Source organism: Nestor notabilis, unplaced genomic scaffold, assembly GCF_000696875.1.
Source record: "Nestor notabilis isolate BGI_N333 unplaced genomic scaffold, ASM69687v1 scaffold18977, whole genome shotgun sequence".
Taxonomy (NCBI): Eukaryota; Metazoa; Chordata; class Aves; order Psittaciformes; family Psittacidae; genus Nestor; species Nestor notabilis.
Window position 1 is genome coordinate 47,060 of NW_009935500.1, and position 12,153 is coordinate 59,212.

At 48.2% G+C, this 12,153-nt stretch overlaps 1 protein-coding gene across 1 annotated transcript in view; it reads left to right on the top strand.

The window, feature by feature from the left end:
- Positions 1-12,141, top strand: part of RALGAPA2 (Ral GTPase activating protein, alpha subunit 2 (catalytic)) — a gene marked incomplete at both ends in the record, with an annotated part of 55,926 nt that extends 43,785 nt beyond the window's left edge. The window contains 10 exon segments of the mRNA XM_010017886.1: positions 6,188-6,316; positions 7,602-7,730; positions 8,380-8,438; positions 8,723-8,831; positions 9,852-9,962; positions 10,295-10,363; positions 10,495-10,632; positions 11,079-11,262; positions 11,925-12,044; positions 12,047-12,141. Coding sequence (XP_010016188.1) covers positions 6,188-6,316; positions 7,602-7,730; positions 8,380-8,438; positions 8,723-8,831; positions 9,852-9,962; positions 10,295-10,363; positions 10,495-10,632; positions 11,079-11,262; positions 11,925-12,044; positions 12,047-12,141 — 1,143 coding nt within the window.
- Positions 12,142-12,153: the final 12 nt, after the last annotated feature.

Genomic DNA, 12,153 nt, shown 5'->3' on the forward strand with positions numbered 1-12,153 from the left:
GCCTACACGTGTCTTTCAATTTGGACAATAAATAAAGCTTTCTAAATTAAAGCACAGTCTGGTACTGCAGTGCACACACTGAGTCAGGAGAGAAGGCGGCATTTTATTATCCTGGTGCTACCAGGTGCTTACTGCAGCAGTGGTTTTTGCTTCATGAACTTGCAGTCCATAAGTATCTCCTTGCTTCATAGCTTCCCTCCCTTTGCTGAAGAACCAAAGTACCAGAACACAATCCCCAAATACTACTAACACTGCTCACCCACCTGCTCAGAAAAGTAACTCCTGAGATAGTTCTGATTCCTCAGTTCTGGTGCTTTTGGTACTTAAATAATGCTTCTAGATTCCTGGTGGGTTTCTGTGACACTGTCTTGCCTCTAAATTTCCATTCCTAGTTTGAGCAGAGACTGCTGTGCAAGCTGGGCATTGCCTTGGAGTTATGCTGTAAAAGAGGAGGCAGGTTTTCAGTGTCAGCCCCACAGCTGTTTGGTGTCACTTCTTCAGCAGCAATCCCCCTCTGACCAGGGCTTTGGCACCAGTTAAGGTGCTCAGTGCAGCCTCTCAACAGCACGTGCCGCTGGGGCTTTGCTCTGTAGTCACAGGTTGTCTGAAAGTGAGTATTAACAAGAAAGTTTGATAAATGTACAATTCTGTTGGCTCACCAGAGCATCTCTGGAATAGAATGCTTAGAGAAGATACTAATGAACATAATAGAAAGCACAGCCCTCAGAAATTCCCTGTGGAAAAGACAACTAACAGAGAAGGAGGGGGGCTGTGCCGATGGCTTCTTTTAGTTGAGTGATGTTAAGGGCAGAGCAAACTTTAAATATGGAAGAAAAAACCCCACAAAGCGCCAACCCAAGGAGCTGACAGATGTCCTTGTGATTAGATTTCAGGCTGTGCAGGATGCAGCCAGCTGCAGGCAGAGGAGTTAACAGCTATGCTTTTAGCTCTGTGCCTTTTGGTAGCAGAAGGGTGACTTAGATGAAATACTCTGCCAATAAAGATGGTGATGTACTAATGTAGGTTGTGCTTGTCTACAAGCCTCGTAATCTGTTTAAAATGTGCTGTCCCTAATTATGGCAGGGAAGCTATACACCAGTTATGTGGTAAGCTTGTGAGGAAACACTGACTGCAGCTCTTTTGTATCAGAGATGGCTATTTAAAATCTGAAGCACTTTTTAGTAGAATTGCTACCAGAAAAGCCATGTTATCCTCCTATTTGTGCTAACATGGATCTGGAGCTTAACAAAAAACGCTTGTGAGCTTTATGATGTTCATTTGAAGTTCTTATTCAACAGCGAGGGGCTGTGGATAACTTCTGGACTGCTCAGCCACTGCTGCTGCTCACTGGGACCTGCACGAGCTGCGTGGAGTGTTGTCTTCTAAAGGCACAATAAATGAGTTTAACACGTTTGCCATGTTTTGGGTTGTGCAAAACGATCCCTTCTCCTCTGCATGTGTTCCTCCACCCCAAAAGCTGGTGCAGCAGGCAGGTAGAAGTGCTGCTCTGGCTCCCTGCGACACAGGGCTTGGAAGCGTCCTGCCACTGGCATTTGGGAGAAATCCTGGTAGTGACACAAAGTCACCTCAACACCTGAAGCAGTGCCATGGACTAGTAACTGTGGTGTTGGTACCCATAGCTCTGTAGGAAATGGGTATTTGAATGATTCCCTCTCAGTGTGTGTGAACTTAAATTAGTTCTTCCAGTCTGAAGCGTGTCCCTAATCCTCCAAGGCTGCGAATATATCAAATGTACTCTAAAAGGGGAGAAAAAACTCTTTAAAAACTCCCTTCCTCTCTTTGCGTGATCTCTGTTAAGGGGGCATCTGAGCAGCTGTCAGCACAGGGCTTTGGCTGTTCACTTATTAGTGCAGCTCTAAAAGAGGGAGCTTTCTGATGTAGTTCAGAGGGAAAGGAGCAGTTATCAGGAGGTGATTTACACAGTAATCTGTCATCTTTAGCACTTGTGAGTAACCTTACCTGTGTTTTACAAATGCATTGTTCTTCTGGTTTATAATATCTCTCCCTGTTGCATTCCAGTCACAAGATACTTCAGCAACTTTTGTGGAGGTTAAGTGACAGGTTGAAGTGAATTTTCCTGACAGGCTAATCCTGAGGGTGTCAGAATACTTCATAACTTGTTATTGGAACTTAATTTTTGGCAAGATAACTCTTACCTGAAATGTGACGGTAGCGAGGAAAACCTGGAATATAAATGGAAGCATTGTTTCCTTTACAGTGGAGCCGGAGGATGAAGGGCTCCCCCCTGCAGCCTCCTGTACGTTGCTGATCTTTGCGGTGCTTTCAGCCCCTCATGAGGTGTCTCAGTGAAGAGCAGAGCGCGCTGGGTGGCAAGCCGGTGCTGGCGCGGCGGCGTGCTGGGCAGATGGTGGGCTATTTGGTTACACCTGTAGTCTGCGGGAGCCTGGGCAGAAATTAGGTGAGGAATATTTTTGTACTTGACCTCTCAGTGAACCACCGTCCGTCTTTTTTCACTTACTCAGTGGATGTTTATGACGTTATTATTTGGATTACCAGCTCAACCTGTGCTGAAATACTATGCTGCTTATAGGGTTAATGCATTTGAGAAGGACATGCATGTGATTGCCCCCTTCTCTCCCCTCCTCCCCATTTTTAACACTACAGAGCATCATTTTGAATTGAAATAGTCCATAATGGTCCTTTTTTTCACTTGTCTTCAACAACATGAACGCTAAATTATAGCTGTGCAATTATGTAAACAATGGAAATGCTTCCAGAATGAATACTTCCTTTTAAATTTTCATTTTGTGTAATTGCTGAAAGGTTCGGAGCCATAATAAACCAAAATTATTTTACACATTTATCGTTCTAAAGGTCAATTATGAAAGAAGTAAAGAAACAACACGGCACAGAATGAGTAAACCAATTTCTATTGCCATCACCATATGCTTTTCTTATTGCTTGTGTTTTCCCAGTTACTGTGTACATAGCATTCAATTAAAGTGATTCATTTACTAGGCTGCGCGCTGCTGAGCAGGGTCTGCATGTACCGGGCAGCGCTTTGGAGGGGAGGAAACAACCGCCTCTGTTTGGATTACCTGATTTTTGTGCTATCACTGATAGGACATATGTTCTCACTTGGTCTCTTTCTCATGAGCCCAGGTCTCCTTGATGAGCTCATAGTGTTCCTGAACTGCTGCATGCAGCCACGCTCAGCTGCGTGCGGGAAACATGGTGCCTGCTGGGGAGAGGGAGGAACGGGCCCAGCTTTATCCGAAAGCACCATCCCCGGGGGGCTTCTGCCCTGTCTGTGCTGCTGGGACTGAGCTCAAGCAGAACACCAGTGTTACATCGGACACACTCTCCTCGTGTTAGTTCAAATGAAGTCACTCAAGCTAGCACGGATCTATGCTGGAATGCCCGGGATGGCAGTGGGAAGCAATGGGAACCAGGCTGGACGCGGTTTTGTCTGGGCTGTTACATGCTTGTACATTGTCAGCTTTCAACAGTTGTGTGTTTTGTAGCTCCGCAGCGTGCAGCCTGTGCTGGGAATCCATCGCTTTGAAGCTATGGGACAAAAAAGAGGAACTGGGGATTGTTTCCTTAGCTTTTCCAAAGGAATTTCCAAAAGTTTTTCACTATGAAAACAATGGACTTCTTTAGTAGTAGCACATCTCATAAACAGCAAATGGATCTGTGTGGCCTCATTCTCGCAGCTTTTCGGCATGTGTGTTGTCACAGTGTTCGTTAAAGCTGTGTTAGCTGTGCACCCACAGGTATGAGTGTATGAAAGCAGCAGTGTTGCTGTTGCTCTTTCATCCTGTTTCCTGTGCAGTGACCGTTGTTGGGAGCCCATGAAGCCGGGTGGCCGCTCCGTGCTGGTGAACAGATGGGCTGAGTGACGACAGGGGTGAAGGCTGTTGTTTGTGCCTCCGAGGCTCTGCTACCTCTCAGGCCAGGTTAGCCCAGGCCCTTTCATTGTGGTGTGTGTCAACAGCAGCGTGCTCCCATCTGCTGCTGCGCGGGTTGGTGCGCAGCCACTCAGAGGCCAAACACATCCCTACCTGGCTGTGGTGGGTAGTTACAGGTGCTGTGGGGAGCCAGGGGCATCAATCAGAGCCTGCATTAGGAAGGTGGGTCCTTTGTTCTGCCCAGGACGAGTTTACCACCCACTTTACGAGCGGCTGCATCCATCTGCTCCCTCTTTGCATGTTTGCCTTGACTGATATTGACTTTAAAATGTATCAAAGGAAGTGATTAAAAGCAGTTTAAACATTAACTCGAGTGGCATTTAGCTTATTCAGGAAAGTGAAAGCATTATCTGCTACTATGTGAAAAACTAGTGTTATTTACTCAAAATACACAACAGTTATGTCCTGGGGTGTCACTGCTGTGGATACATAGCGGGGCACTGGCCAGGTTCTGCCCAGGTGCTCAGCAGTGCCTGCAGAAAGTACTGGTGCTGTGAAAGCTCATCTTCATGTAGAGGAAAGGGAGCTTGGCTTCTTTAGGTTCTGATGTAGAAATTGCCTGTACATCAGGAATTGAATGTTCTGGGACTGAAGTTAAGTTCAAGCCTTCTTTAACACATCATAACACCAGAAAAGGTGGACACTGGAAATGGTTTTCCTCTTCGGCTTTTCTTTGACATTTTATTGAGACAAAAACTAATTTTCTACATAATATAGAAACTGCTTTTTCCAGTTCTTTAGCAAATGCAGTGTTCCATGTAAGGGTTATAGAGATTTTGTGCCTGAGTTTAAACCTGCTGAAACCTTGGAGGAAAGAAAACTTAAATAGAGGAACTTTGCTCTGATGTGGAGAAACTGTGGAGAATTGAAGTGTGGGAGGGTTAAAGTTGAAACGCGGAGCTGGAATGTGTTCTGTGTCACAGGTAATGTTGAGAGCAGAGCTGTGGTTGGTGGTGTGCTCTCACACATGTAGTGCCACCTCTAAAAACCAGGAGAGTCCCTCTGCTGCTTCAGGAGTGCAGCAGCAGCTCTTTTCCCCAAGGCTGATCTAGATTTGCTGTCTTAATTATCCAGAAGAGTGACTTGGGGTAACCTGGTCCCTGTGGGTTTCTGTGTCACTGTGCTGGGTGCCATCACTCAGTGCATTTGACATCACTGTATTTCCCAGCCAGTCCAGAGGAGCTGGAGGATCCTGGGGTGCTGGAGCAGCCTGGCAGTGGTTGGCGCCTGCTATCAGTTCCTGCCTAGGCTCCTCAGGGCAAAGCCACAGCCTGTTGTGGCACCTCGGGAGTTCACGGCTACAGAATTTTGGGTAATGGGATTTTAGGGAATAACTCACTGGGAATGATGTAATACTTCATTGGAAGTTGATTAATGGCTTTGGATCCAAGTCTTATTTAACAGGAGAACGGTTATGCTCAGACACAGAGAGACATTTGAGGGTTTGTTTTGGGGTTTTTTGGGGGGGGTTGTTTTGGGGTTTTTTTCCAACAGGAATTGAAGATTACAACTATTACCAAATACAAAATGCACTTTCCTTACTAAGAACATCTGCAGCAGGAAGCAGTGGTCGCTACCTGGTGGTCAGTTTGTACATAGAGCTGTGGGGCTCTGAACTATCTACCACCTTGATTAGTGTGGAACTGGTGAATTGCAAAGTTAAATCATAGAATCACCTGGGTTGGAAAAGACTTTCAAGCTCATCCAGTCCAACCATTCCCAGCCCTGCCAAGGCCACCACTAACCCCTGGCACTGCGGCCTCAGCTCCACGGGGATGGTGACTCCAGCCCTGCCCTGGGCAGCCTGTTCCAATGCCTGAGCACCCTCTGGGCAAGGAATTGTTCCTCAGCTCCAGCTAAACCTGCCCTGGGGCAGCTTGAGGCCGCTTCCTCTTGTGCCATCCCTTGTTCCTTGGGAGCAGAGACCAGACCCCTCCTGGCTCCATCCTCCTGTCAGGCAGTTGCAGAGAGCGATCAGGTCCTCCCTGAGCCTTCTCTTCTCCACACTAAACCCCCAGGTCCCTCAGCCCTTCCCCATCACACTTGTGCTCCAGGCCCTGCTCCAGCTCCGGTGCCCTTCTCTGGCCCCGCTCCAGCACCTCAATGTCTCTCTTGTAGCGAGGGGCCCAGAACTGACACAGGGTTCAAGGTGCAGCCTCACCTCTCCCTTTTGGTTTTGGGCCTATGTTGTTGTTGCGTTTTCCTTGTTCTGAAGCAGGTCCCTTCTCTTCCAGGATATCCTGAACACGGTCATCAGGCACTGCCCGCCCTGGTTTTTCTTCCTGGGCTTGCCTGGCTTTACCATGCTCATCGGGGATTTCATCACGGCGGCAGCACGGGTGCTGAGTGCGGACACGCTGGAGGTGAGGGGCTGCCCGGTGCCTGCCTGCGGGGCTGGGGGTAGGGGCTCATCAGAGCCATGCGGAGCGGTGCTGGAGCAGCTGAGCATCGGGTCCTGGGTGCGCTGCCACGCTCCTGCTGCAGAGGTGTTCCATCAGAGGCACCGCTGGGACCGCAGCACATCTCTGGGCTAAAGGCAGGGCTTGCATTTCAGAACCTCAGCAGCTGCTCACAGGCAGCACATATGGAAAATGTGGGACTCTTCTGGCAACACAGAACCTCTCACTAAATATCAGCACTAACAGGAACATAGCTCTAAACAATGAGATTAGTGAAGGAGAAATAAACAGCAAATCAGTGGTGGGATGCCAAAATAAGAGGGAAGGTCTGGCGGTGGTGGGCAGAGCAGGGAAGCTTCGTTTATGAAGCACCAGCCCGGGGGACCAACCTGCCCATTCTGGTCAAGTGCTTTTGCTGCTGCTCTTGACTTCGGTGTGGCTGTGCAGGGACACAGCCCTCTCCTGTCCCAGCAGAACTGTCCTAGCCTGACTGTGCCTTCTCCATTGTCCCACAGCTGATTTCCAGACATCTTATCAAAACCCCTGATCAGCCTGATTGCTGATCCAGAGCTCAAAGAGCTACTGAGAAATGAATACTCAGCTTTCCATGGGAGAAAATCCCAATCCACCACCACCTTCCATTTCTCCTGCGAGCACAAAACTTAGCATGCATTACGTTTTCACCATGACACAGGATGGTATAGCAGCAGTTAATGCCTTTATAGCTCATGCCATGTTGCTTTTGATAGTGTTACTGAAGTAGGAATCCCTCTGCACTTCTATCACATATACAGTCAGTTTGAGTGCATTGTGCTGTCTCTTGTGCTCCACAATCAGTTAATAGTACTGGATTAATGCTTAAAACTCTCACTCAGCTTCTCTTGAGGTTGTTCTGTGGTTTTTATTGACACTACATTGCTGACAGGTGGGTTGTGTAATGACAGAGGAGGTATTAAAAATATAGAATGTGCTTAGAAGTGGGGCCAGGTCCCTGCTGGAGGCAAAGCTCAGGCTCAGAGAAAGAGCAGAGCAACACAGCAGCTGACATGGGCAGGTAAGTGCTTGTTAGCACTTGCTGTAGTTGTAAAGGAGAAGCCACAGGGACGTGTTCCTTGGGACACTGGAAATGCTGCAGTGGGAATACAGCACACTTGGTGTTCATGGTGATGCACATGGCCGCAGAGCTGATGTCATTTTCCTAACTTCTGGATGTGTTCAGTGAGTACCTGTGTTCGCTTTCCCTGGGCAGGCTCCCCGCTCCGAAGCTCACACCATCCTTGGTTCTCTTGTTTGCTTCCCAAATATCTACCAAGAAATCCCGCTGCTGCGGCCCGTTGCTGAAGCTGGTGAGATCGTCGCGGGGACTGCGGATGTGAAGGTACAGTCCGGTGCCAGCAGTAAAGTCCTCCCTGCCCTCGTGCGCTCTCAGTGCTCCGTCACTCCGTGCCTCCTGGATGGTTGTGCTCAGACCACCACAGCTGCACACGTTAGTGTACTTACTGGATAAGCATTGCTGTGCATAACGGGTACCATAAAACTGGCAAAGCTGAGATACTGCAATTACATCTGAGTTTCACAGGGAGTGACCTGGTTCTGATCAAATGCGACGTTTTCCAGGCAGATGCTGTCAGGTCAATTCATTAAATGATGTTGGTGGTATTATTTAAAGTGTCCATTCATGGTATCTCTGTACATTAGTCCTGTAAGTGATGTGGAGGGTGCAGAAGGGGTAGATATGTTTGGTATTATATTAAATGTTAAGAAAATTCAACTACTAGAACCATTACCTTGTGTGAATGGTTTTTCCTTGAGCACTGATTTCAGTGGGACACCTGGAGACATGAATTGCCTTGAGGGATGGAAAGCTTTGTCATTTCCTGACCTTCACAGCAACAGTCTTGTAGGGGAAAAGTCACACATGCCCACCCCAGAGTCCTACCAAAGGGCTGGTATGGCAAAATGAAATAACTTTTTTCAAAGTGCATGTATGAAAAAGATGTTTATTCAAATTTATTTTGTTATTTTAGTGTTACCTCATAAATATCTTATTGAAGAATGCTACAGAGGAGCCAAGTGAACCTGCAAGGTAAAACACTGAGTGAAAGAAACAGGAAAATGGGAAACTTTTTCTCACTACTTGTTTCTGGGGCTTGCACAGCTGAGTTGTTTCTACTGCCTTGTGGTTTGATCCTGCTTAGATTGGTTCTTTAGCCCTACAAGGTGAGGTTCATTCTGTGCCATGAAGGTGTTGAGCTGTTGTTTGAGAGGGAAAGCAGAGATCATATCTTTGTGCATGTCTGTCTGCTTTTTTTTTCCCCCCCTAAATATTCTTCTAAAGCCTCTGACAGAAGCACTTTTGCTTTCCAAAAGGTGCATAGCCATCTGTGGCCTCGGAGTGTGGATATGTGAAGAGCTAACGCAGTGTACAAACCACCCCCAAGTGAAGGAAGCAATCAATGTCATAGGTGTGACACTGAAGGTACTGCTGTGACAGTCTCATTGTGTAAAAACGTAGTTTCATTTGATAAGTAGTTGCTGATTACGTGGAGCCCAGTCTGCTAGTTTGTTGTTCCATTGCTTCAAGCCCCAACAGGATGCTGCTGAGCACAGCATGGCCTGGGGCTTTCTGCATGCTCTCCTGAGGTGGCATTAACTATCTTCAAGAAGGTATCTCCCAGTTCTCAACCTTTGCCTGTCATTAGCAGCTCCTTATCTTCAGGGAGCATGGTTCCAAGTCAGTGCATGTTCTTCAGTGGGGCCCTTGGCAGCATCATAGAATCCCAGCCTGGTTTGTGTTGAAGGGACCTTAAAGCTCCTCCGGCTCCAACCCCTGCCCCGGGCAGGGACACCTTCCACTAGAGCAGGTTGCTCCAAGCCCCTGCGTCCAACCTGGCCTTGAACACTGCCAGGGATGGGGCAGCTACAGCTTCTCTGGGCACCCTGTGCCAGCCTCTCAGCACCCTCACAGGGAAGAGCTTCTGCCCAAGAGCTCATCTCAATCTCCCCTCTGACAGGTTCAAGCCATTCCCCTTGTCCTGTCCCTGCATTCCGTGTCCAAAGCCCCTCTCCAGGTTTCCTGGAGCCCCTTCAGGCACTGGAGCTGCTCTAAGGTGTGCCCACCAGGAGCCTTCTCTCCTCCAGCTGCCCCAGCCCAGCTCTCTCAGCCTGGCTCCAGAGCAGAGCTGCTCCAGCCCTCACAGCAGCTCCAGGGCCTCCTCTGAACCCACTAGAGCAGCTCCACATACCTCTTGTGTCCTATACAACAGTGCAAGATACTTGCAAAACTAGCCTGTGATTCTGTGCCTAAAGACCCTTCCCACCACAGGCCAAGCTGAGATCACACAGATAATGTCACATCTGCCTTATCCTGGTGCTGACAGTGTGCTGTTGGAGCATCACGAGGTTTTTATTGTTTGTTTGGATGCACAATAATTTAAAATGTAGGAAAACTGAAGGAATTGTACCTGGATATTTTATGACTTCCAATCTCCTCTTCCAGTTCCCTAATAAGCTGGTAGCTCAGGTAGCCTGTGATGTTCTTCAGCTGCTGGTTTCTTACTGGCAAAAGCTTCAGAAGTACGAATCCTCCCTGTCCAGAAAAATCACTGAGGTAAGGCAGGTTCTTTCAAATGTGTGGAAATTGTGTGCAAAGTTGTCTTCATTCCCTAAGTCCTTGCTTGAGCTACTGTGACTCTGGCTTTATGTTAACTTTGTCTTTCTGCAGTTCTTGGTCCTAGGACCAGTGTGCTTCTCTTATCTGTAGTGATTGATTTCCAAAAGGCTCAGTAAACTTTGTAGTTTCCCTTGGACATTGATTTATAAGAGCAGTGAGATGCTCCTGAGAGAATTTAACTTCTCTCGTACCCTGTTCTGATGAAGTTCGTGCTCTGTCTTTATAGTGAAAGAAGTGAAATGTCTTTGTGGAATTCTATTTTAATGTAGATCCTCGTGGCCACTATTGCATTTCTCTTGCCGAGTGCTGAATACTCCTCAGTGGAAGCAGATAAAAAGGTACGTTGCTGAAAAGAGCAGCCTCTGTCCCTTCTGTTTGCTGTTGGAGATGGTTATTGAATGAAATTGCTTTAAGTTTGGGTGAATTTAATAGAATATACCTAAAGTCTGTGTTACATGGTTTTGTTCAGTTCATAGTTTCACTGCTACTCTGCCTGTTGGATTGGTGTATGGCACTGCCCATGAAAATGCTGCTGGAGCCCGTGTCTGCTGGTGCTCTTGAAGATCAACATGCATCTAAAGCTCCTTTACTTGACTACATTTACAGAGTGAGTATGAGGGATGAATGCGATTCCCTCACAGACCCTGTTGGGCACAAAGCATTTTTCACAAGTGGTAGAAACTCCTGAATTCTCACAGTGTGAGCAGAAGCTGTCCAGATGAGAAGTGGAGAATGCAAAACGTTATGGTGGTAAGATCAGAGATGTAGAACAGACAGAGGATGGTGAAGAGAGAAAAGTAAAATGCTTAAAACAATGAGCCAGGGAAAATAATCTTTGCAGAAATACTTCCATTACTTGAACTGGACTGTTAAAACACAAAGTGAGTCCTGCAGAGAGCTGTTCAGTACAAAATCAGTGCTGAAGAAGAGTGTTATTTTAAAAACACAGTATTTAGACATGAATGTTCACTTGTACAACTGACAGTGAACGTGTGTAAGGGGGTGCTGCAGTGTCCCCTTTATTGCCCCTCAGTCCGTGCCTGTGTGCTGTAGGTTCTGCACTGCTGTGTGAATGGCTCCAGCACCTACACCCAGCAGAGCCACTATGTGCTCAGCCTGGCAGACCTCTCCTCCAGCGACTACGACCCATTCCTGCCGCTGGGGAACGTCAGGAGCTCGGAGCCAGCCCAGTGCCACTCCTCCACGGACCTGGGCAACCTGCTCACTGTCGCCGAGGGTAAGAGCTTAGTGTGATGAGGACCAGCACGTCAGCCCTCAGCAGCTAGGGGATGGAGCTTCCCAGGGGACAGCTCTTCCTGGAAAATGTGCTGTTTCCTTTCGGTTTATGCATGTACTTCTGTGAGGGCTGGAGCAGCTCTGCTCTGGAGCCAGGCTGAGAGAGCTGGGCTGGGGCAGCTGGAGAAGAGAAGGCTCCCGAAGGGGACACCTTAGAGCAGCTCCAGTGCCTAAAGGGGCTCCAGGAGACCTGGAGAGGGGCTTTGGACAAGGGATGTAGGGACAGGCCAAGGGGAATGGCTTTAACCTGCCAGAGGGGAGATTGAGATGAGCTCTTGGGCAGAAGCTCTTCCCTGTGAGGGTGCTGAGGCGCTGGCACAGGGTGCCCAGAGGAGCTGTGGCTGCCCCATCCCTGGCAGTGTTCAAGGTCAGGTTGGACACAGGGGCTTGGAGCAACCTGCTCTAGTGGAAGGTGTCCCTGCCCGTGGCAGGGGTTGGAGCTGGAGGAGCTTTAAGGTCCCTTGTACCCAAACCTGTCTGGGATTTTTATGATTCTCTAACAACTAAGGCAAGCTTCTGCAATAGGAACAGAAATTCTCAGATGCTCTATTGGAATTGTCTCCTGCTGCTCCCCATCCATCTGTGATGTTTTCATTGCTTTAGAAAAAAGGAGGAGGAATTTAGAGCTGATCCCTCTGACAGCACGGATGGTCATGACTCACCTGGTGAATCACCTGAGCCACTACCCGCTCAGCGGGGGCCCTGCCATCCTGCACAGCCTCCTCATGTGGAGTCCTCTGAGCTGTCCTCGGAAGTCTTCCGGAGCCCCAACCTGCAGCTCTTCGTGTTCAATGACAGTACTCTTATATCCTACCTCCAAATCCCCACAGAG